The following is a 21426-nucleotide window of genomic DNA, read 5'->3' as shown; positions in this document are numbered from 1 at the left end:
GCAGACGAGAGGAGCCGCTCTAGCCCGCTGGGAGGACTCGGAGGAGCAGACGAGAGGAGCCGCTCTAGCCCGCTGGGAGGACTCGGAGGAGCAGACGAGAGGAGCCGCTCTAGCCCGCTGGGAGGACTCGGAGGAGCAGACGAGAGGAGCCGCTCTAGCCCGCTGGGAGGAGCGAGAGGAGCAGCCGATAAGGGCGGTTGGAGGACTCGGCAGAGCGCAGGTGTGGAGGGGGATGCGCGGGGGTCTCCCCCCGAGGCCGCGGGACCAGCGCTGATCCCGCCCCGACCCCACGCCGTATCCCGAAGGAAGGGCCCCGCATGGGAGGGTGCAGCCCCCTCCCTGCAGCTCTGTGCCCCCCGAAAGCTGGGGTAGGGGTCCCCGCTGTGAGGGGGGAGTGTGGATCCGTCAAGGGCCTACACTGAGAGGAGATCCCTGAACGTGGGAGCCTCCCCAACACAAAAAAAAAAAAGAAAAAAAAAAAAAAGAAAAAAAAGGGGGTCCCTGTTTGGGGGTAGTCCCATGCTGATTTCCCACCTCAAAAGGGGGTGCCTCTTTGAGGGGGGCCCGTCACTGTCCTCCCTCTTCCCAAAAAGGCGGCCTCTTTAGAGGCTGTCCCATGCTGGCGCCTCGTTCCAGCAGGGCGGCCTGGCTGGGTGCCGGGGGAGTGGTCACATCCTGGCGCCAATTCCCAGAGGGAGCTCCCTGCCTGGGGAGGTGTGCGTGTTTGGGGACAGCTCCAGCGCCAGCCCCATGCCCGCCGGACACTCCCCATAGCATCACCATCACACCAGGCACCATCCCATCCCGCCCCCTTCCCAGCCCCCTCCGGACCGCTGTCCACTTCACACTGGACCTTGCCCTCTTTCCGGACAGATTCCGTCTTCGGATCCGAGTGCGGCGCTCCGCTCCCATGGAGGTGAGCCCGGAGCAGGGCGGGTTGGCGTTCCTGTGGGGCTGGCATTCCTCTGGGGCTGGCATTTCTCCTTTTCCCATCCCACCGCTCCCCGTTTTCCCCACAGGTCCCCAAAAAGCTGGTGACAACGGTGTCCGGCTGCGCCGACGACGCGCTGGCCGGGCTGGTGGCCTGCAATTCGGGGCTGCGGCTGCTCCAGGGACACCGGGTGGTCCTTCGGGATGACCTGCAGGCCATCCGTGGCCGTGTGGCCCTGCTGTCCGGGGGGGGCTCCGGCCATGAGCCCGCCCACGCAGGTGAGACCCCCCTGTCCCACCTGTACCCCCCACCCACGGACGCGGCTCCGAGCCCTCTTCCCTCTCCGCAGGCTACGTGGGGAAGGGAATGCTGACCGGAGTGGTGGCCGGAGCCATGTTCGCGTCCCCGTCCGTGGGCAGTATCCTGGCGGCCATCCGGGCCGTGGCACAGGCCGGAGCAGGTTGGGAACGCCCCGGGGTGGAATTCTGGGGTTCCTCCCTCCAGTGCCGCACCGTTGCCGTTGTCTCTACGTCCCTCCTGCAGCCGGGATCCTCCTGATCGTGATGAACTACACCGGGGACCGGCTGAATTTCGGGATGGCCCTGGAGCGGGCGCGGGCTGAGGGGGCCGACGTGCGGATGGTGGTGGTGGGCGACGACTGCGCCTTCACCAAGCCAGGCAAAGCCGGGCGCCGCGGGATCTGTGGCACCATCCTCATCCACAAGGTGCTGCTGGGACCCTTTGTGGGGATCTGGGGAGTTCTGGGGGGTCGCTCACCCGCTCTGCCTGGGACAGGTGGCGGGAGCTCTGGCCGAGGCGGGAGCGAGCTTGGATGAGATCGAGAAGAAGGCGATGGCAGCTGCCAAAGTCATGGGTGCGTTGTGATATCCCATGGAAATGCTGTCCTGTGTCCCCCACCCCCTGAATCCCAAAAATCCCCCCAGTTTTAACAGAACATTCCCACCCGCACAGGTACCCTGGGTCTCAGCCTCTCTCCCTGCAGCATCCCGGGATCCAAGCCCTCGTTCCAGCTGGCTGAGGACGAGATGGAGCTGGGGCTGGGTGAGGAGCGGCCCCTTGGTGTCCCTCTTGGGTCCCTGGAGGGTCCGAGTGTCCCTGCCCCCCCGGGGAGCCATCACCAGGGCTGGGATGTGACACGGCCCCATCTCCGTAGGGATCCACGGCGAGGCTGGAGTGCAAAGGATGAAGGTGAGGAGGAAATTTTGCTGCTTCCTCCCCATTCCCAGATCCCCCCTATTCCCGGATCTCCCCACTCTGCTCTTCCCCTCCTTCGTGTCCCACCCAGGTGCTGCCGGCAGATAAGGCTGTGGAGACAATGCTGAAGCACATGACGGATCCATCCAGTGCTTCCCACCTGTCCCTGACCCCTGGTGAGCTCCCCAGGACCCTCTGTGCTCCTCCAAACCCCCTGGGTCCCAGTCTCATCCTGCCCCCCATCCTGCAGGATCCTCTGTGGTGCTCGTGGTGAACAATCTGGGTGGATTGTCCTGCCTGGAGCTGGGAATTGTGGCTGGAGCTGCTGTGCGCTGCCTGGGTGAGTGCAGAGGGGAGCTTGGGATCCCATTCCCTGGCTCCGGCCGCTCTGGAATGACCCTGTCTCGATCCTGGATCCCACAGAGAACCGAGGGATCCGCATCGCCCGGGCCTTGGTGGGATCCTTCATGACGGCGATGGAAATGGCTGGAGTCTCCCTCACCCTCATGCTGGTGGATGAGGAGCTGCTCAGGTTGATCGGTGAGTTCCCGGTGGGAATGTGGCCTGGGATTGGGACACAGGGGTTTTCACATACTGGGTGATGGGACACAAAGTCAGTGGGATGTCTGGAGGTGGAATTCCTGCCTGCTGGGTGTGCCAGTGAGGATCCAATGGGATCCTGAGCCACCACATGCCTCTGGCTTTTGCAGATACCAAGACCACGGCCATGGCGTGGCCCAACATTCTCGCGGGACCGGCGACCGCCCGGAGGGAGGAGGTGCCAGCACCGACAGAGGCACCCAGGAAGCCACAGGATGAGACTGGAACTGGTACAGGGCTCCCATGCCTTGTCACACCCCTGCGTGCCTCAGTTTCCCTCGGGAACGTGCAGGGATGCATCTCCTCTCGGCAGGGCTCAGCACGGCGCGGGTGGAGCGGGTCCTGCAGCGGGTGTGCAGCACCTTGCTGGATATGAAGGAAAAGCTCAACGAGCTGGATCGGGGAGCAGGTGACGGGGACTGCGGCCACACCCACGCCCAGGCAGCCCAAGGTGGGTGTGGGGGCCATTATCCAGGGAATTGTGGGGAATGATACCCCAGTGGCACCTCCCAGGAGCGGGGAGTTCCCCAGGACATCCCTTCGTGGGACTAAGGAAACCTGGGGTGTCCCTTCCTGTAATTGTATCCTGGAATGTGTCTGCATCCAGTGGCAGCTTCCCTATGGAACTGAGGGCTGTCCCTGCTTGTCCCCACGAGGGACAGGGGACTGCAGGGCCACCCCCCATCCCGTTATCCCTTCCATTCCCACAGCCATCCAGGAATGGATGCGCTCCCGGCCGCCTCCGGCAGCTCCAGCCCAGCTGCTCTCCGCCCTGGCTGATGTGGTGCTGGAGCAGATGGGAGGCTCCTCCGGAGTGGTGAGTGGGAATGGGAATGGAGATGGGAATGGGAGAACACACCTGGCCGTGGTTCCAGGATATGACTGATGATATTCCCAAAGCTCTACGGGCTCTTCCTGACGGCGGCTGGCCAGAGCCTGCGTGGCCGCAGCGATTTCCCGGCGTGGGCTGATGCCATGGACGCCGGGATTGAGGCCATGCAGAGGTCAGTGCCGGGGGCTGCGGAATCCCAGTTCCCCCTGGGAATCCCAATCCCCCCTGAATTTCCCTGCATCCCACACAGGTACGGAGGGGCTGCGCCAGGAGACCGGACAATGGTGAGTGCTGGGAGAGCCCCGGAGCCGTGAAGGCTTCCAGGAGGATGCCAGGGAGTTCCCCCCTGGCCTCGGCCCTGGATCCCAGACTAATTCCCACTCTTTGCAGCTGGATTCGCTGTTTGCAGCCGCACAGGCTCTGCATTCCCTGCGCAATCCCGGTGCCCACCCACTCCGAGTGCTGGCAGCAGCTGTCCAGGTGTGCAGAGCTGGGAGCTGAGATAGTGGGAAAATTGGATGGGAATCCCTGCCATTGTCCTGGAAAACACCCTGTTTTCCCTGGCAGAGCGCGGAGGCGGCGGCGGAGGCCACCAGGCACATGGAGGCTGGGGCAGGCAGGGCCAGCTACATCCGCTCCTCCCGGCTGGAGCAGCCCGATGCCGGGGCTGTGGCAGTGGCAGCAGTGCTGGGAGCGGTGCTGCAGGGGCTGCAGGACCCCCTGGGCACCCCCCAGTAATGACAGGGATGTGTATCCCTAAAAATCTGTGTCCCCTTGTAGTGCTAGAAACGGTTATCCCAATAAACCCTTGTGTCCCTGCCGTGTGAGAGGGAGGTGTATCCCAATAACCCCCCGTGTTCCTTCAAGGATCTTTCTCAATAAATGTTAACCCTCCGTGTCCCCCATGCTAGCTTGGAGGGGGAGGATGGTGGAATTTGGGGGTGCCCCCCTTTGCTCCAGGCTGGGAAGGGAGATGGGAACAGGGATCCTGTGACTGGGGGAGGAAGGAAACCCAGGGTGTGGAGGGGAAACCACAGAGCTCACATGGCTCTGGGCACGGGGTCTGGGGGCGATTCTGGGAAAGGGGCAAAGGACAAGCAGGGACAGGGCAGAGCATGATCCCAGATCCCGTGGGGTGACCACGGGGAGCTGTCCCATGTCTTCAGGGAGCCAGCAAGGACAAGCCCTTGGAAGGGACAGCTTGGCTTGGCCAGGACCTACTCCCAAGCTCCCACCTCTCCCACCCCAGGCCCTCCCTTGTCCCCAGGGATTTGAGTAGCAGAGCCCTGCAGAAGCCAATGTTTTATTCCGTGTCCGTGAGGTCCCTGAGTGGCTCCACCCTGAGCCGGATCCTCTGGAGTGGGAGTGATCCGGATGCTCCTCTTTGTCCCAGCGAGGCTCCGGCAGCTCCAGCTGCTGTGGCATTGAGGGATGGCACTGGCAAGTGCTGGGGTTTGGCATGGCCCGGGATCCAGGCAGCAGCTGGCACGTGGAGGCACAAGGATGCAGCTTGGGAGTGCTGGGAGATCCCTGGGATCAGCGCTCGGCAGAGAGCAGGGGCTGTGGGACACAGGGATGAGCCGGGATCCCTCAATCCTTCCCCACCTCGGGACTGTGCTGGGGGGCAGCTTCCCAATTCACCTTCCCAAATCCACCCAGCATGTCCCGTACCTGGCGGGAGTCCGGGGAGTCGGAATCCGGGCGCTTCCAGCTGGGCCTGGCCAGGGCAGCCACCACCAGCACTCCAAAAATGAGGATGAGGAGCCCCAGGGTGTTGGCAAACACGGCCTCAGCCGGCAGGAGCTTGTACGCCATGGTCCCGTTCTTCCTGGAGCGGGGAAGAGAGGCTGGGAATGATCTGGATATTCCTGAACCCCACCCCAAACCTTGCAGGGAAGTGTGCAGGGAGCCACACACCTGAGGAAGTGCTCAGTTCCCTTTGCTCTGCGCTGGTCACTCCCATATCCAGCCCAAATCCACATCCTGAGCCCCCCAGTCCCTGTGAGGGATCTTCCCAAGCCCACCCCCCCGCCCCTGACTCTCACAGGCTGAAGAAAAGCTTCTCGTTGATTCCTGACACGCAGGAAGCCACGGACAGCATGAGGATGGTAGAGCCAAAGAAAACATGGATGGGCTTGTAGAGTGCCCGGAGCCAGGTGGGAGCCCAGGGAAGCAGGAACGCTCCAAAACCCGCCGCCCACTGTGGGGAGAGAAGGTGAGGGTGGAAAACTCGGGATGCCGGAGGGATTGAGGGATCCAGCAGGGATTCCCACCTGGCAGGAGAAGAGCAGGACAGTTCCCAGCCCCATCCAGCTGTGCAGCGAGTACATGTTGGGCGTCCCTTGGGAATTATGGAAGGAGAACACGGCCGCCAGCCCCAGCACGGTCAGGACGAACGCTCCCAAAGCCAAGCTGCCGTGCAGCACCTTCCAGGGAAGCTTGGGGCCGCTCCACGTGTTGGGAATGCGGTAAACCAGGGCAGCTGTGAGGGGGGAAAAGCGTCAGGAAGGAGCCGTGGCGGGATCCGCGCGCTCCCTTTGCTCACCTGCGCCGTAGAGCACCACCAGCCCCGTCACCATCAGCACCGGGTGCCAGTTGAACGTCCGGGAGCTGCCGTCCAGGGAGAAGCCCCCGCGCCAGTGCTGGCACCAGGTGCCCACCATGGCCACGCAGAGCAGTCCCAGCGCTCCCAGGAAGGCACAGAAGGGCAGGAAGGGCACGTCCAGCATGGCCGAGGAGCGGTGGTGGCACCTGTGGGCGAGCGAGGAGCCGGCTCAGGCTCCGGATGCGGTCCCAGGGAGGAGCCACGGAAAGGGGAACTGGGAGCCCCAGAGGGCGTGGGGGGAGCAGCTGTTTCCCAGCCTGGGCAAGGTGACAGGGACGGAGCTGCTTCCCAGCCACCGATGGTGGCCCAGCTGCTTCCCGGCCTGGGAATGGTGGCAGGGATGGATCCGGGATGGTGGCACCTGGGGAGGATTGCGGTGCCTTTGGGGCTCTCCGGCAGCGCCAGGAGGAACCACGGAAAGGGGAACCGGGAACCCTGAGGGGGTGACCAGAGTCCAGCTGTGCCCTGCACTGGGAAGGAGGCCAGGGATGGAACAGGATGTGCAGAGCAGAATTCCCGGGCACGGCACTCCAGGGAATGGCAGCGAGGGGCTCTCGGTGTCAGCTGTCATGGCCCCCCTGGCAGGAACCCGATCGCTCTCATTTGCATGTGATTTGCATGTGCCCCCAGAAATGGGTATTTCTGTCGCCTCCGGGGACCGGGGATGTCCCGACACCCTCAAACCGGCTGCCTTACGGGACACACAGACAGGAAACGGGTGGAGACACGCGGCCCTGTGGTTCCCCAAAATCCGGGACACAGAGACTCACGGATCTCCCAAATCTGGGGTAGTCGGTGCCATGGCTCCCCGAAAATAGGGAACACGTGACTCCACAGCCCCCCCCCAAACCTGAGGCTCCCCTAGACCTGGAACAAAACGCCCGGCCCTGACACCCCCACAAACCCACACCACGAGGTCCCTCGGCCCCTCCCAACCCCGGAGCCGCCCACCAGCGCTCCCAACCCCGGGGCTGTACCTGGGCCCCACCGCCCCCTCCTCGTCACTGGGCGCCGCCATCTTGGCGAGCGCCGCTCTGCCTGCTCATCTCTATGGTTTTCCCGCCCGCCCCAATGCGCTGCCACAGAGGGGAGCGGCGGCCAGAGCGGCCCCGCGGGTCCTCCAGCCTCCACTTCCGCCTTCACTTCCGGCTCTGGCGGCCGTTTCCATGGGGACCAAGATGGCGGCGGCGGGTGAGCGCCCGGGGCGGGGGCGCGGCCGGGACCCCGCGGGACCCCCGGGACCGGCACCTCCGGCACCCAGGGGGGCTCGGGCGTACCGGGGGGGCGGCCAGGGACGGGGGGAGAGGGCGGCGAGAGGGGGCGCGGGGGCTCCGCGGTGGTGGCTGTGAGAGGGGACGGAGTGACGCGGGGTGTGGAGGGGCACAGAGGGATCTCTTCATCCCCGTATCCAGCTCTTTCCCCTCTCATGTCCGTCAGTTTCCCGCTCCCGTGCCCAGCCTTTCTTCCCCCGTATTCCCGGCCACTTTCCGTCCTTTTCCAGCCCCTTTACCCCCGTCTGTCACCATGTGCCCCCTCAGGGAATTCAGCCCCAGCACAGCCCTTTTCCTGCCGGGATCCCTGTCCCCTCCGTCTCTCTCCAGCCAGGATGATCCCTGAGGGGGCTGTTCCCGTGGGATATGTGTCCCACGAGCGCTGTACCTGCTCCGGTGTCCAAAAATTCCCGTCTGTCTCTCCTCACTCCTCTGTCCCTGTGCCCAGAGTGGGACATGCCCACACCTGCTCAGAACTGCCCATGGAGCTGGGAACAGCCAGGAATAACCTGCTTGGACACTGCTTCTTGGGACTGCACGTCTCACTCATCCCTGGATTTCCTCACATGGGCATTGGGGTGGATTTCAGGGGAAAGCTCATTGGGTTGTCCTGGTTTCTGGGATCCACCCCAACCCCTGTGTTCCCCCTGCAGGTTTGGGATGTCGGGAGAGGCCCTGCTGAGCCCCCCCAGCGCCATGATCCGTTGGGAATGCTGGGGCTGAGGGCTCCACGCCCCAGGGAGGAGGATGCTCCAGCCCAGCAACTACAGCCTGGTGCTGTTCCTGCAGTTCCTGCTGCTCTCCTACGACCTCTTTGTGAATTCCTTCTCGGAGCTGCTGCGCGCGGCTCCGGCCGTGCAGCTCGTGCTCTTCATGTGAGTGTGGGCCAGGTGGGGCAGCAGCCCCGGCAGAGCCTGGGGCCCACAGTCCCTCTGTTCTCCCGGCAGCATCCAGGACATCGCCGTCGTCTTCAACGTCATCATCGTCTTCCTCATGTTCTTCAACACCTACGTTTTCCAGGCGGGATTGGTCAACCTCCTCTTCCACAAGTTCAAGGGGACCATCCTGCTCTCCGCGGCCTACCTGGCGCTCAGCATCTCCTTCCACGTCTGGATTATGGTAGGGTGGCGTGGGCACGGCTGCTGGATTCTCCCAGGGGGCTTTTCCCTGACCCCCAGCTTCCCACAGTGCTCCCCCTGGAAGGTGTCCCGTGGAGGATGTTCCCCTTCCATGACCCTGTGGTTGGCATCAGCCTGGGAGGGTCCTGCCCAGCCCCAGCCCCATCCCAGCTCATTCCCTACGGGCCGTGACCCATCAGAAAATCCTCTTTCCCCAGGGAAAGCCTGTGCTAGCAGCTCCTGCTTTTTCTGGGATTGATCCCTCTACCTGGGGGCAGACCCCTCCCTTCCCACAGCTCCTGGATCTGTCCCGGCAGCACCTTCCTCTTTTCCTTCCTGAATAAACTCCTTCCTAGCTCCTTCCCAATGGAGCAGTTCCCATCCCCTGGACATCCCTCCATCCTGCTGCCCCGGAGCACAGGGAATGTTTTGGGGGTCAGGAGCCACAGCAGCTGCTCCGGTGCTGCCCACGCCGTCCAGGAAGGGGATTTGCAGGGATTTGCAGGGATCTGCAGTCTGAAGCCGGAATAGGTCTGGGCTCAATGCCTAAATCCCCTGAGCTGCTTAACCTTTGGGGTAGGGAGCTTCCCAAACTTCTGCAGGTGTAACTCCTGGCTTGATGTCCCTCCATCCTGCTCAGAACCTTTGGAATGGGGTGAGGGCTCTGGGAGGGCTCAGTGAAGCTGCTCCAGGGGTTATTCCCAGTTTTCCAACCCCCTCAGAACCTGCGCTGGCGTGACTCCAGCCGCTTCATCTGGACTGAAGGCCTTCAGACCCTGTTTGTTTTCCAGAGGCTGGGTAAGGATCCAAGGATCAGGGTGGGGATCCCACATCCTGTGGGGGTGCTGGGGGCCCTCTCTCATCCCCAAATTCCCTGCAGCGGCCGTGCTTTACTGCTACTTCTACAAGCGGACAGCTGTGCACCTGGGAGACCCCCTCTTCTACCAGGATTCACTCTGGCTCCGCAAGGAATTTGCCCACTTCCGTGGCTGATGGATCCCCTGGAATCTCCTTGCACTCCACCGGCTCCGTGGGGGTCGGTTCCGGCTCATCCTTTCTCTGGGGACCAGCCCTTGGGATTTTGGGAGTCAGCGGGAGGCTTGTGGGGCGTCCCTGCACTTCAGGGCCACGGCCGTGGTTGGGACTGGAATGTTTTTGGAAACCCTGAAGGAATAAATCGGATGTGTTTTCCAGAGGCTGCCGGGTGTTTGTGCCCACCCGGTGTCACGGCTGCACTCCTTGCACTGTAACCCAGCTCGGCGCTGCGCTTGCAGCCGCCAGACGGGGCCGTTCCCGGTTCCGGTGTGGGATTCTTATCCCGATGGATACGAGGGGGCGGGGTTGGGAAGGAGGGGGATTCGAACCCGCGGAGCAGCGATCGGTCCTCCCGCCATAGAGAGGTGCGGGTAGAGCGGCAGCGCGCGTGCCGCCAAACCACCGAGAGGGGCGGGGGATAGAGCGGCTCCGCCCTCCCGCTCCGCGCGCTCGCCCTCGGCGCCCCCGTGCGGGCGAGCGCGGCGGCGGCGGTTCCCATGGAGATGGAAGATGGCGCCCAGGGGTGGGAGCGGGACCGGGGGGAAACGGGGGATCCCGGAGGGTACGGGGGGTACCGGGAGGAACCCGGGCTGGGAGCGGCGCTGGGAAGGAGGCAGGGGGGCGGCCAAGGCGCTGCAGGGCTCCGGGGGCCGCGCTGCCGTGTCCGCCCCGTGCCCCCCCTCATGGCCGCCCCGTGTCCCCTCAGGCCGCCATCGCTCCTCGGCTCCGCTGCAGGTCCTGCTCTTCCTCAACGGCTGGTACTGCGCCACGTATTTTCTCCTGGAAGCGTTCGTGTTCGTGTACAAAGGTGAGTCCTTCGCTCCGGAACTCTTCCCGACGCCGCCGGGACGGGCAGGAATGTGGTGCTGAGGGCGGTGCTTTTCCTGCAGTGCTGCTCCTGCCCTATCCCGTCTCCAACTTGGTGCTGGACGTGGTTCTGCTCCTCCTCTACCTCGGCATTGAGGCCACACGCATCTTCTTCGGTGAGTGGCCCTGAATGCCAGAGGCTCCACAGGGAGTGCAGAGTCCTGGGACACCCCCGAGGACCATCCCTGGGTGTTCAGGTTGGGCAGGGCGTGCAGCAACCCGGGCTAGAGGAAGGTGTCCCTGCCCACGGGAACGGGACATTTAATTCCTCACCCAAAAGCCTCCCATGATTTCCACGATCTGATCCCAGCTCTGTGTCCCACAGGCTCCAAGGGGAACCTGTGCCAGCGGAAGGTGCCGCTGTCCCTCAGCCTGGCACTCACAGTGCCGGCAGCTGTGCTGGCCGTGTACTACTTGCTGCTCCAGACATATTCCCTGCGCCTGGAAGCGTTCCTGAGCGCCATCCTGCTCCTCTTCTACGGCCTGGAGCTGCTCCTGGGCTTCCTGGCGCTGCTCTCCTTCTCCAGGTGCTGCATCCCAGGAACTGGGGGAGCCGGCGCGGGAGCTGCCAGGTTGGTTTGGCACCCACACATCCCCGTCTCTGTCCTTTTCCACAGCACGGATCCCTACTGAGGACACGGCCCAGGGACACAGGGAAGCATCACCCGTGCCAGCTCCACTCCCCAGCCCCGGGAAGGGGGAGGATCTCACCTTTCCCACTGCCCATTTCACCTGGTGCCACCTGGACACATCCCTCCCACTCTGTTGCTTCTATGTGGACACATCCCTCCCATTTTTCCTGCTTCCCACTTCAGCAGGGACCTGCTGCCACACGGATTCATCCCTCCCTTTTCCCACTTCACTCACTGCCCCCTGGACATATCCCTCCCACCTTTCCCACTCTCCAATCCACTCGGACTCCTCAGAGCTTGAGCCAGCTCAAGGTATGAAGAACCCTCTTTTTATTTTCTATGATCTTCCAGACTAATTCACTATTTTCCAATAAATATTTATTTTTACTTGGTGCCCAGGAACGTGGGTCCCCCTGGGAATGCTCAGGTGCTTCCAGCACCTCAGAGCCAGTTTGGGAAGCACAGGAGCCCAGTGGAGGAGGAAGAGGGTGAGGGACAACGGGTGCACAGACCTCCCCAAATCCCTCCCATCCCTCATTATCCCAAATCCCACCGTAGGAAGGCAACAGGAGCGCTGTGTAAAAGACTGACAACGTCATCTGAGTTTATTACACAATTCCAACCTATCCAAAGACAAATCTAATCACTGCGAGCAGGAGGGGCGGCGCCTCGCCGGGGCTTCCAGGGATTTGCTCTGCAATTTATGGGGGAAATCTTTTTCCCCCTCCACTATTTGGAAAGAAACTAAAAATCTGTGGCGGTAAGTAAAAAAAAACCCGGAGCTCTCCTGCCGAGTGCTCCCACCTCGTGGGGCTTGGGAAAATCAGGGTGATTTTTCCTGAATTTGGGTTATTTCAACTTAAAAAGACTTCCAGGGCCTGGGTTTTCCCACCTGAGTGTGATTCCAGCCCTGGAAGTCACCCAGTGTGTCCCGGCTCATCCTGACCCTCCTGGGCTCTCCCTGCCTCTCCTTCTTGGGATTCTGAGGGGACACAAGGGGGTCACAGCCTGCCCTGCCTCTTCCGCTTCCTCTAAAACAAGGAAGGCTCTGCGGGAGAGGCCGGAGCTGCCGTTTGGGTGGGAATGCTGCTGTGGGGAATGTCGGGATAGAGAGGATGACCCCCAACCCAGCTCCAGCCCCTTTTTCCCAGCTCCTGGAGGGCGAAGGGGCAAAGGAGGAGCGTGGCACAGTGTCCCACCAGGGCGATGGGGACGCGAGTGTCCCCAGGCAATCCAGAGGATGGCACATGGCTCCTGATCCCGGGATCGGGAGCTGTGCATCTCCAAGCCCCCAAGCTGCACGGGGAGGGCTCCGTCTCCTCCGTTCCCCCCCAGACTGGGAAGGGCTCACAAACCTCCCTCCATGGAATAAAAGCACCATTTCTCTTTGGGTCCGAGTATCCACGGAGCGGAGCGGGATGGCCCCAGGAAGCAGCAGCAGTGGTGGGGGGGATTCCCAAGGCCACGAGGTGCGGGCGGGGTTCCCGCCCGGAGGGGGCTGTGGTGGCGAGGAAGGGACCGGGATGGGGCGGAGCAGCCTCGGGCACGGCATCCTGGTCGAGGTGAGGAGATAGAGTCCATTAAAAACCACTTCCTGCCAAATTCCTGTCGGGAGAGAGGAGAGGAGAGGAATGGTGGGAGTGCCCTTCCCTCACCCCTCACGCTTCCAGGGGATTCCCGAGCCTCCCACCTGTCTCAGTGGTGCCGGTCCCGGTCTCTGTCCCTGTCCCGATGCCGCTCGTGCTCCCGGCTCCGCTCCGGGAAATAATCCTCGTGCCGATCGTCGCTGTGGAGCAGATCCCGGTGCCGCCGGCTGCTCTCGCGGGACCGGCTGGGAGAGCGCTCCCGGGATCGGTGTCTTTTCCTTTGGAAAAAGAGGAGACAAAACCCAAAGAGTGATTTTTCAGTCGCTCACCTGCAGGGCGGATCCCCTTCTCTGGATCCAGGGGGATACCTGGAGCTGCTGCTGGAGCTGCTGCTGTAGGATTTGGCCTCAATTCCATGCAGGCAATCCTTGAGGGAAGAGAGGAGGACGCGGCACCGCTCGTCGCTGGCCACGCGCGACTGCTTGATGACAGCGATGGCGGTGAGCAGCGTCTCGATGGCGTTGCTGTAATCCCCTGGTGGAGCGGAGCAGGGGGTCAGGAGCGGGAATCCATCCCGGGATGGGGGACACGAGGGACGCGGGAAGTACCTGCGCTGGCGCCGGACACCGCCTTGGAAATGGCGCTGCTGGAGATGGCACGGTTGCGGTTCATGATCTCCTCAAACTCGCCTTCGCTCACGGCCGGCATCGGCGGGCCCAGCTCCCGGCTGCTGGCACAGCGGGAACAGGGGTCAGCGGGATCCTCCCCCAGCATCCCAACCCCATTCCCGCCCGGCTCACCTGCTGTGGTTGTATGGAGCCATGGCCTTGCCGTAGGTGTCCGGAGGGGGTCCCAGGGCGGCGGTGGGCGGCGGGAAGAAGGCGGGATTGAGGTGCAGGGCGGGGGGCACAGCCCCGGGGGGGGGCACGGCCAGGGGCGGGGGCAGCCGGGGCGGCGGCGGCAGCAGGTGCTGGTAGGGAATTCCAGGAGGAGGCGGAGGGACTCCGAAAGCGGAGGAGAGGGGAGGCGGAGGGGGCATGGGAGGGGGGGGTAGCCCCATGAGGGGCAGCGCGGGGGGGCGGCTGAAGAAGGGCAGGACCGAGGGGGGCTTCTCCATGCGGGCGGGGGGCAGCGCATTCTCTGTCGGCGTCGCCCGGCCGTCCACCGCATCCATGGAATCCCGGGAGTGGGCCCGCGGCGGCACACCTGGAAGTGGCATGGGGAAAAGAGCTGTGAGCTGCAGCTGGAGGGTGTCTGGGTCTCTGAGACCTCCTGCTCCTCCTCCTCCTCCCACCCCTGGAGGGCTGGAGGTGCCCAGAGAGAGATCCAGCCGGCCACACATAGCCTCCGCTTCCATGTGTTTTTCCAAGAGGGGCCCAGCTTTCCAGCAAGACCCCGCACAGTGCCCTGGGGTCAGGCAGGTCACAGGGACAGGAGCCAAAAGCCACAAGGAATGGTGAGAGATCCCCAAAGACATCCAAAGACCCGGAGAGCCTGAGATTTACACATGGATTTGGAGAGGCCCAAGCGTGGAGGAACACGAGGGGACAGAACCCAAGTGCTGACAGCAACGGAGCTGCTGCTAGAGGAAGGAAAACTCAGCATTCCAAGAGGGTCAAGAAGCCTTGCTCTATCCAAAGAGGCACTGAGGATGAGACAGAAGGGGTGTGACAGGAGCCACGGCTCCCAGGATGCCAAAAGGCTGCATGGGAGCTCCGCTGTGCCCTGGGGGCAGCCGGAACTCGGCCCAGGGAACACTCCCTGCTCCACCAAAACTGCAGGGCAAGTTGGGACACAGCCTAAGCACCAAGCAGCCGATCCCCTCAGGCACCTGAGCCAAAGGAAGGGAGTAAAGCAACTCTGCTGGGAAGGGGGAAGTTTTCCTTGCACAAAACATGCCAAGGGATCTACAAGGACCAGAGCTGGCCAAGACCTCCTCGGACACGCTCCTGCCGGGACAATCCCTGAGGATCCCGTCGCATCACTGCGGAGTGAGGCCAGGACCACCTATTGCCATTGAGGGATGCCCACGGCCAGGCCCCAGCTGGAATATTCCTCCAGTGTTGGGCACCTTACCTCCGCAGGGATGGAAAAATTCTGGAGCAGATCCAGAGAGGAGCTACTAATAGATATGGAGGGTCTTAGCTATGCTGAGAGCCTGAAGAGCTTAAGCCCATTCAGTTTGGAGAGGAGGAGGAGGAGGCTACGAGGGATCTTCGCAGTGTGGGAGCACCTAAAAGGGGATCATAAAGACTCGGGTCAGGAGCTAATCCGGCTCAGGAATGGGAAAAACAACCCCCAGACGCTCCTGGCAGGGTTCCCCCCATCCCGAGGGCTTGCTGGGCTGGGCCTGGCAGCTGATCTGGGGGGATTTGGGATGTGTGTGAGATGGAACCCCCCGCCCGCCTCGCACCGGCGCCGCACTCACGTTTGCGAGCCTGAGCCTCGAACTGCGACAGGTTCTGCCGGGTCGCCAGCCTCACCTCCACCTTGTCTCCATTCAGGATCTTCCCGGGAAGCAGCTCCAGGAGTTTATGGACCGAGTTCTCGGAGGCGACCACCACCTCCGCGTACCTGCGCGGGAGAGAGGGAGGTTGAGTCCTGAACCCCTGCAGAGACCTCCCAGACCTTCCTCCTGATCCCATCCCACTGTTCCACACCCCCTCCTCACTTTTCCATGCTCTTTGGGATGAATTCCCTGTCCCAGGCAGGAAAAGCGCCAGCTGCTCCCTCACCCTCCACAAAACCATGGAAGTGGCAATGAGGGCCTGGCTCCCATCATTCCCACCCGAAATTCCACTGGCTCTCACCCCTTGGACTGGCCATTGGCTCGGTTCTCCGCGAATTTCAGCTCCACCACGTCGTAGACTCCGATGGAGCGGATGGTCTGGATCAGCTGCTGGTCAGTCGTCCACTGAGGGCAGAGGGAACAGGCTGGTATCCATGTCTGTCCCCAGTGTCCCCCACCCACCTGAGGAATGTCACCCCCAGACTTCCTCAGGGAGCTTAAAATCATCCGGAACAAGCCTTGGGAACGGGTAACAGTGACAAGTTCTCCGGACAAAACAGAGCCCTCCCAAAACTGTTCCTGCATCCCTGAACAGGAGAAGGCAACTCAGGAGCAGCACCTCAAAGCCCAGAAGCTCCTCAGGGACACAAATCCCTTTCCCCTGAGGATCACAAAGCCAATCCCAGTTCACAATAAAGCTCAGGACACCAGCTCAGGATTGAGGAGGAGCAGGCCCCTCAAAATCCCTGCCACTCCCCTAGAGAGCCCAGCAGCCCCTCAGAGATTCCCCAGGAATCCCGAATTCCCAGGAAGATGAACTCACCCAGGAGAAGCTCCCGACGTAGACGGCGGCCCTCTTGTTCCGGAGCCCGCTGTAGGTGTACAGGATGGCTGGGGGTTTGCTGTTGGGCTTGGGAGACGGCTCCTGACGGATCTCCGGAGGCGCTTCCGAGCTGCTGGAACGCTTTTCCTGGGGCTGGGAGCTGGCTGCTAACACGTCGTCGTAGAGATCCATCTGGTCAGCATTACTGAACTCCGGGTCCTGCTGGGAAAACGTCATGAGATCCTGGCTTGGGAAGCCTTCTTTGCTGTTTCCAAACCTGCTGTCCCAATTCCCAAGTGGAATTTCCAAGCCGAGTCCAAAGGTTTAAGGCCCAAATCACTTGGTTTGGGTCTGTGCACAGTTGGGAATTACAGCCACCCCTTGCCTGGGCAATCCCAAAAAACAGGATGATGGGCTCTGATTTCATGGAATCATGAAATGGTTGGGGTTGGAATAAGGACCTTAAGGATCATCCCATCCATCCCCTGCCATGGGACACCTTCCAGTATCCCAGGTTGCTCCAAACCCTGTCCAACCTGGCCTGGAACACTTGCAGGGACGGAGCAGCCACAGTTTCCCTGGAAATCTATTCCAGGGCCTCACCATCCTCACAGGGAAGAAATTCTTCCCAATATCTCATCTAAACCCCCACTGAGCTCCAGCACATTCCAAGGACCAGCCCACTTGGATCCCACACAACAGGACAAGACCCTGTTGCTGCCACCAGGAAGAAATTCCCGATTTGGAGGGCAAGAATTCAGTGGTGGAAAACCAAATGCCCTGCAGGGATGAGCCTATCACTCCTTAGCAACACATGCATCCCAAAAATCTAACTTGGGAATTGCACACCCCCCTCAAACCATGCTCATCACCCCAAACTTCCTCTTTTTTGGGAAAACAGCCCTTTTTAGGGTAGGAGCTCCCACACATTGGATCTGTCCCTTTGGCAGAGGAAGCTCAGGAAGCTCCAGAGCTGGGAATTCCAGCTAGATCTGCCTCCCAATTCCCACTCTGTCCCAGGCTGTATTTCATTTGGAATGTCCAGCAAGTGCTGTGTTTACTATGGATCCCAGTTCCTCGTTCAGATTGTGCCGAGTGTTTCATCCTACAAAATCACTCCGTGAGGATCCATCCCACAGGAGCTGGTGTGCCATAAAACCAGAGGTTCTGCTCCCAAACTTTCAATTCCAGGCAGTTTGGACAATGTTTTCTGCTGGAGACAGCCTGAGGGTCAGGGAATTGCAAACATCCTCTCGGGAGCTGGACAGAGAAGGATGCTCAGCACTCAGCTTTCCAAGGATCGTGGAAACCTGGGAATCCAAAAATCCAACCATTTTCCCCCTCCCTGAGCTTTTGCATCCAGCTCTTTCCCTGGAGCTGATAAAAGAATGATTTGAAAAGGGAGCTGTAGTTTTGTGTTCATTTCCCAAAAAAGCTCAAGTGTTTGGTTAATCCAACTCCCACGCTCCCACCTCCACCAGGAGCCTTTGGACACAGCCCAAGGCTGGAAGATTCCCGCCTGGAAGTTTCAGAAAGTCAAGACCAAAAATAGGAAGGAGGGGCTAGAGGAGGAATCCCTAGGAATCCCTCAGTTCTGCTACTTAGGGGATTCAGCTTGGGAGATTTTAGGGATTCTCCTGCACGCTGAGTTGAGGTGCACAGGAGTGAAGCTGGGCACTGTTAGTGGGAATCACCACGTGGAAAAGTGGGATTTGGAATTACACTGGCATCCCTGGAATGCCACAGGGACACCACAGCACCTCCCCACTGCTTTGATCCTGGCATGGATGAATTCCAGGTGTTCTGCCACACATCCCAGGGGGAGGAACATGCCAGAGTCACTGGCCTGGATCACCATTCCAGCTTGGAGAATCCTCCATGCACTCAGTCTTCCCAGGAGAGTCCATGGGATATTCCCACCCAAAACCAGAAGAAGCTTCTCTTGATCACTCCAGGAGTTCTCAAGAATTCCTTTCTCCATGGTGATTCCTTCCTCCGGGTGCTTTGCTTCCAGTTTCCATGACTTTTCCTCTTGCCAACTTCTCTCCACAAGCTTTCCATGGCAGTTTCGAATTTTCCAACATCTGCCTTCGCACTTGCTTTCCCACATCCATGAGCTCCCTAAAATCTGCTTCTCCAACACACCCCCTTCCTTCATCATTTCCTCCTGTGAATCCCAGATATTCCTGGGATGGGACAAGCAGCGCAGGAACAGCGAGCTCCTGCACAGATTCCCAGCCTGGGTGATCCCATGGATTTGGCTCCTGGTATCCCCTCACTGTGTAATTCCCTGGAAGTGCCTCTTCCAGCTCATTTTTCCAAGCAGGACACAGCTAAGCTGTTAAATCCCAAGCATTCCGTGACCAGCCACGTGTCACAACCCACAGGGAAAACCTTTAACCACAGCTGGAGGTGGCAGCCCCCGAGATTTGGGAATGATCGGGAACGATGCTTCCCTTCTCCCAGCCACACCAGGATGGGCTGCAGGACACCGGGATGGGCTGCAGGACACCGGGATGAGCTGCAGGACACCGGGATCTCTTCCCAAAGGAAAGGGGGGGGACCTGCACCCCCATCCCAGCCCTCACCTGGGTGAACTCCTCGTCGGCGTAGATGTCAATCAGATCCACTCCCTCGGACATATTTCCAGAGGCGGGAAAAGCGGGAGCCCGGGCTGGGACCGGGCGGAGCCAGGACACGGAAGGTGCTCTGGGAATGGGGGGCACGGGGTCACCGAGGCCCTGGGGACCCGCGGGGGGGTCCCCCCAAATCCCTGCGTGCCCCGGATCCCGCTTCCTCACCCCAGTGCCTGTGTCCCCTCAATCCCTTCTTCCCTCCAAATCCCTGTGCCCCACTAAATCCCTTCTCCCCCCCGAATGCCCTCTGCCTCTCAAATCCCCTCTCCCCCCTAAATCCCTGTGTCCCCCCAAATCCCATGTCCCCCCTAAATCCCTGTGTCCCCCTGAATCCCCTCTGCTCCCCAAACCCCTGTGCCCCCCCAAAATCCCCTTTCCCTCCAAATCCCGTGTCCCCCCTAAATCCCCCTATCCCTCCGTACCCTGTCTCCCCCCCCAATTCCCGTTTCCCCCCAAATTCCCTGTGCCCCCCACGATCCCCCCCCGCCGCCCCCCCCCCCTTTCCGCGCCGCCCCGTCCCCGCCATCTGCGGCCCTGCGGAGCGGCGGGGCGCGGGCCGGGGGCTTTGCGGGCAGGGGCAGTGCGGGGGCGGGGGTGGCGGGTCGCGATATGTCGCGATAGGTCGCGCCCCCGCCCGGGGCCCCCCCCCCTCCCCCGGTCCCAGCCCCGCGCGCGCCGCCCGCGCTCACCGCCAGCGCCGCCGCGCCCACTTCCGGGCGGGGCCACGCCCACTTCCGGCACGCCCCGCCCCGCGGAGCCGCCAGGGGGCGTGGCCGGGGAGGAGAGCGGCAAGATGGCGGCGGCCAGGGTGGGGGGGGAAGGGGGGAAAACTGGGAGGGAAAAGGGAAGGGGAGGGGGTGAGAGGGCAGAGGAAGGAGGGAGAGCGGGAAAAAGCAGGTTAAAGTGGGAGGGAAACGGTAAAACGGGGAAGGAGAAGGAAAAAAATGTTGGGGAAGGGGGAAAGAGAAAGGGAAAGCGGGAAGGGGGAAAAAACGGGGGGAAAGGGGGAAAAACGGGGAGAGAGGGGGAGGGAAAAGGAGAGGAAAGGGGTGAGTTTGGGGGAGAGGCAGGATGGGAGGAAAAGAGGAGATAAAAAAAGGTGGAGAGTCTGAGCAGGCAGAAGGGGATTTTGGGGGGAAAATGGAGATCTGGGGGATTCATGGGGCCTGGGCAGCGGGGTTTGGGGGCTGGGATTGGGAGTCCCGTCTGGGATTTGGAGCGGTCCCTGTGCGCAGGCACTGATACCCCTGTGCTTTCCCTGTCCCTCCAGCTCTGCTCCCTGCGCCAGCATCTCCTGCGGGCGCTGGTCCCGCAGCGCGGCTACCGGGGCGACTGCCCCACGGACTCCGGGAAGGACGTGCTGGAGATCCCCCTGCCCCCCTGGCAGGAGCGTCCCGACGAGCCGCTGCACACCAAGAGAGCCCGGCTGCTGTACGAGAGCAGGAAAAGGGGGATGCTGGAAAACTGCATCCTGCTCAGGTGGGCTTGGCTCCCAGGATTCCAGGTCCTTCCGTTCACAGGGAGGAGATTACTGAGGTAGTGCAAAAATCCCTGGGATGAGTTGCTCCGAGATCTTGCTGTTTCAGGATCCAGTGATGGAGTAGAGCTGGGAGAGCTCAGTGAGCCAGAATCCTTTGGGAAGGGTGTATGTAAATCCTGGGACATGTGAGCACAAGGCCAGTCGGATTTTGGGATTGAAGGAGCAATTAGAGACATAGAATTGTGGAATTCTGGAAAGATTTGGGTGGGGAAGGACCTTAAGGACACCTTTCACTATCCCAGGTTGCTCCAAGCTCTGTCCAACCTGGCTTGGACACTTCCAGGGATGGGGCAGCCACAGCTTCTCTGGGAAGTCCATTCCAGGGCCTCAGCACCCTCTTAGGAAAGAATTCCTTTCCAACATCTCATGTGAACGAGCTCATGGAATCCTGGAATGGTTTGGGATGGAAGGGACATCCAGCTTCACCCCCTGCCATGGCAGGGACACCTCCCAGCAGACCAGGCTGGATAAGGGGATTCCAGGGCTGGAGATTCCAGAGCTCCTCTGGCAGTGCTGTGCAGGTGTTTTCCCACCCGCCGAGCTGAGGGAGGGCGGGCTGGGGGTCCGTGTTTTCCAGGATCCCATTTTTTGAGCTGGTTCTCAGATCCCAGCTCTTCCTTCGCCTCCCGCTCATCCCGATCCATCCCTCCCCAGCCTCTTTGCCAAGGAGAACCTGGCGCGCATGAGCGAGGAGCAGCTGACGCGCTACGACCGCCTCATCAACGAGCCCAGTAACGACTGGGACATTTACTACTGGGCCACGGGTACGTGTGGCACAGCCTGGCACGCCGGGGTGGCACCCGGCGCCGGCACGGAGCTGAGCCTTCCCTCTCTTCCCCTCAGAAGCGAAGCCCACGCCGGCGGAATTCGACACCGATGTGATGGCCATGCTGAGGGAATTTGCCAAAAACAGGAACAGGGAGCAGAGGCTCCGGCAGCCGGACCTGGAATATCTGTTTGAGCCACCACGCTGAGGGAGGGGACGCCTCTGTCCCCGTTCCCTGGAGCAGCACGGGGACATGGGGCTCTGGACTGGCGTTTCCACCTTCCCTGTGGTTTTCCTCCTCTCCCAGCAGCCTCTGGACACTCGTGGAATGCTGAATAAAACCCTGGCCTTGCCTGGCTGCTGGCCCTGCCCCTCTCCTGCTTTGTGACATCGGGCTCGGGCCCTCGGTGACATTCCCACCTCAATCTGCCACATGCCACCTCACTGACATTCCCAATTC

The 21426-nt window shown here is 61.5% G+C and overlaps 6 protein-coding genes across 14 annotated transcripts; 4 read left to right on the top strand and 2 right to left on the bottom strand.

Moving 5' to 3' along the window:
- The first annotated feature begins 82 nt into the window (after nt 1-82).
- Nucleotides 83-4476, top strand: TKFC (triokinase and FMN cyclase). Its single transcript, XM_064425775.1, has 18 exons — nt 83-220; nt 874-916; nt 1020-1209; nt 1281-1391; nt 1475-1656; nt 1727-1805; nt 1904-1993; nt 2106-2140; nt 2238-2322; nt 2397-2486; nt 2570-2686; nt 2857-2976; nt 3060-3197; nt 3457-3563; nt 3647-3750; nt 3829-3862; nt 3969-4058; nt 4146-4476. Exons 2-18 carry the CDS (start codon nt 911-913, stop codon nt 4314-4316), a joined length of 1749 nt encoding a protein of 582 aa, XP_064281845.1. The 5' UTR covers nt 83-220; nt 874-910; the 3' UTR covers nt 4317-4476.
- Nucleotides 4477-4865: 389 nt separating this feature from the next.
- On the bottom strand, nt 4866-7970 carry LOC135303690 (lysosomal membrane ascorbate-dependent ferrireductase CYB561A3). 3 transcript variants are annotated; one of them, XM_064425782.1, is made up of 6 exons: nt 7843-7970; nt 6124-6329; nt 5852-6060; nt 5624-5778; nt 5250-5406; nt 4866-5138 (listed from the first exon to the last, which is right to left on the bottom strand). In XM_064425782.1, exons 2-6 carry the CDS (start codon nt 6305-6307, stop codon nt 5115-5117), a joined length of 729 nt encoding a protein of 242 aa, XP_064281852.1. In that variant the 5' UTR covers nt 6308-6329; nt 7843-7970; the 3' UTR covers nt 4866-5114. The 3 variants fall into 3 exon arrangements, with proteins under 3 accessions (XP_064281852.1, XP_064281850.1, XP_064281851.1); XM_064425780.1 differs by lacking the exon at nt 7843-7970 and adding an exon at nt 7161-7316; XM_064425781.1 differs by lacking the exon at nt 7843-7970 and adding an exon at nt 6954-7054.
- TMEM138 (transmembrane protein 138) lies at nt 7272-10513 on the top strand. Of its 2 annotated transcripts, XR_010365128.1 has the most exons (7): nt 7272-7374; nt 8108-8329; nt 8402-8573; nt 9295-9370; nt 9453-9608; nt 10314-10415; nt 10498-10513. XR_010365128.1 is itself a non-coding variant. In XM_064425786.1 (5 exons), the coding sequence occupies exons 2-5, from the start codon at nt 8202-8204 to the stop codon at nt 9563-9565; spliced, it is 489 nt and encodes a 162-aa protein (XP_064281856.1). In that variant the 5' UTR covers nt 7272-7374; nt 8108-8201; the 3' UTR covers nt 9566-9768. The 2 variants fall into 2 exon arrangements, 1 of the variants encoding a protein (XP_064281856.1); XM_064425786.1 differs by lacking the exons at nt 10314-10415; nt 10498-10513 and having other exon boundaries at nt 9453-9768.
- Nucleotides 10029-13230, top strand: TMEM216 (transmembrane protein 216). 5 transcript variants are annotated; one of them, XR_010365127.1, is made up of 6 exons: nt 10033-10130; nt 10314-10415; nt 10498-10590; nt 10800-11001; nt 11092-11418; nt 13114-13230. XR_010365127.1 is itself a non-coding variant. In XM_064425783.1 (5 exons), exons 1-5 carry the CDS (start codon nt 10118-10120, stop codon nt 11747-11749), a joined length of 540 nt encoding a protein of 179 aa, XP_064281853.1. In that variant the 5' UTR covers nt 10029-10117; the 3' UTR covers nt 11750-11958. The 5 variants fall into 5 exon arrangements, 2 of the variants coding, with proteins under 2 accessions (XP_064281853.1, XP_064281854.1); XR_010365125.1 differs by lacking the exon at nt 13114-13230 and adding an exon at nt 11665-11958; XR_010365126.1 differs by lacking the exon at nt 13114-13230 and adding an exon at nt 11506-11658.
- On the bottom strand, nt 11686-19396 carry CPSF7 (cleavage and polyadenylation specific factor 7). 2 transcript variants are annotated; one of them, XM_064425776.1, is made up of 10 exons: nt 19350-19396; nt 18613-18733; nt 16025-16246; nt 15503-15606; nt 15121-15266; nt 13493-13898; nt 13301-13419; nt 13061-13226; nt 12797-12970; nt 11686-12711 (listed from the first exon to the last, which is right to left on the bottom strand). In XM_064425776.1, the coding sequence occupies exons 2-9, from the start codon at nt 18664-18666 to the stop codon at nt 12802-12804; spliced, it is 1386 nt and encodes a 461-aa protein (XP_064281846.1). In that variant the 5' UTR covers nt 18667-18733; nt 19350-19396; the 3' UTR covers nt 11686-12711; nt 12797-12801. The 2 variants fall into 2 exon arrangements, with proteins under 2 accessions (XP_064281846.1, XP_064281847.1); XM_064425777.1 differs by having other exon boundaries at nt 16025-16243; nt 19350-19393.
- SDHAF2 (succinate dehydrogenase complex assembly factor 2) lies at nt 19387-21329 on the top strand. The gene is made up of 4 exons (XM_064425787.1): nt 19387-19468; nt 19931-20139; nt 20855-20964; nt 21044-21329. The coding sequence occupies exons 1-4, from the start codon at nt 19454-19456 to the stop codon at nt 21172-21174; spliced, it is 465 nt and encodes a 154-aa protein (XP_064281857.1). The 5' UTR covers nt 19387-19453; the 3' UTR covers nt 21175-21329.
- The last annotated feature ends 97 nt before the right edge of the window (nt 21330-21426 follow it).

Source organism: Passer domesticus, chromosome 6 (genome assembly GCF_036417665.1).
Source record: "Passer domesticus isolate bPasDom1 chromosome 6, bPasDom1.hap1, whole genome shotgun sequence".
NCBI classification, from domain to species: domain Eukaryota; kingdom Metazoa; phylum Chordata; class Aves; order Passeriformes; family Passeridae; genus Passer; species Passer domesticus.
The sequence above is the reverse complement of the archived record's forward strand: the minus strand, read 5'-3'. Positions and strand labels throughout refer to the sequence as shown.

What these genes read in the sequence shown, in the direction of transcription:
- TKFC (XM_064425775.1), top strand. An exon ending in GGAGCTGCTCAGGTTGATCG is followed by an intron (nt 2,687 to 2,856) that starts GTGAGTTCCCGG and finishes TGGCTTTTGCAG; the next exon opens with ATACCAAGACCACGGCCATG. An exon ending in CGCCAGGAGACCGGACAATG is followed by an intron (nt 3,863 to 3,968) that starts GTGAGTGCTGGG and finishes CACTCTTTGCAG; the next exon opens with CTGGATTCGCTGTTTGCAGC.
- TMEM216 (XM_064425783.1), top strand. An exon ending in GGCCACACGCATCTTCTTCG is followed by an intron (nt 10,591 to 10,799) that starts GTGAGTGGCCCT and finishes TGTGTCCCACAG; the next exon opens with GCTCCAAGGGGAACCTGTGC. An exon ending in GCCGGCGCGGGAGCTGCCAG is followed by an intron (nt 11,047 to 11,664) that starts GTTGGTTTGGCA and finishes ATCCCACCGTAG; the next exon opens with GAAGGCAACAGGAGCGCTGT.
- TMEM138 (XM_064425786.1), top strand. Translation starts at nt 8,202, where the DNA reads ATGCTCCAGCCCAGCAACTACAGCCTGGTGCTGTTCCTGCAGTTCCTG. An exon ending in GTGCAGCTCGTGCTCTTCAT is followed by an intron (nt 8,330 to 8,401) that starts GTGAGTGTGGGC and finishes TTCTCCCGGCAG; the next exon opens with CATCCAGGACATCGCCGTCG. An exon ending in CCTTCCACGTCTGGATTATG is followed by an intron (nt 8,574 to 9,294) that starts GTAGGGTGGCGT and finishes CAACCCCCTCAG; the next exon opens with AACCTGCGCTGGCGTGACTC.
- CPSF7 (XM_064425776.1), bottom strand. Translation starts at nt 18,666, where the DNA reads ATGTCCGAGGGAGTGGATCTGATTGACATCTACGCCGACGAGGAGTTC. An exon ending in CGAGGCTCAGGCTCGCAAAC is followed by an intron (nt 13,899 to 15,120) that starts GTGAGTGCGGCG and finishes TGCCACTTCCAG; the next exon opens with GTGTGCCGCCGCGGGCCCAC. An exon ending in GCTCCATACAACCACAGCAG is followed by an intron (nt 13,420 to 13,492) that starts GTGAGCCGGGCG and finishes CTGTGCCAGCAG; the next exon opens with CCGGGAGCTGGGCCCGCCGA.
- SDHAF2 (XM_064425787.1), top strand. An exon ending in GAAAACTGCATCCTGCTCAG is followed by an intron (nt 20,140 to 20,854) that starts GTGGGCTTGGCT and finishes ATCCCTCCCCAG; the next exon opens with CCTCTTTGCCAAGGAGAACC. An exon ending in CATTTACTACTGGGCCACGG is followed by an intron (nt 20,965 to 21,043) that starts GTACGTGTGGCA and finishes TCTTCCCCTCAG; the next exon opens with AAGCGAAGCCCACGCCGGCG.
- LOC135303690 (XM_064425780.1), bottom strand. Translation starts at nt 7,201, where the DNA reads ATGGCGGCGCCCAGTGACGAGGAGGGGGCGGTGGGGCCCAG. An exon ending in GAGGGGGCGGTGGGGCCCAG is followed by an intron (nt 6,330 to 7,160) that starts GTACAGCCCCGG and finishes GCTCGCCCACAG; the next exon opens with GTGCCACCACCGCTCCTCGG. An exon ending in TCCTGCTCTTCTCCTGCCAG is followed by an intron (nt 5,779 to 5,851) that starts GTGGGAATCCCT and finishes CTCTCCCCACAG; the next exon opens with TGGGCGGCGGGTTTTGGAGC.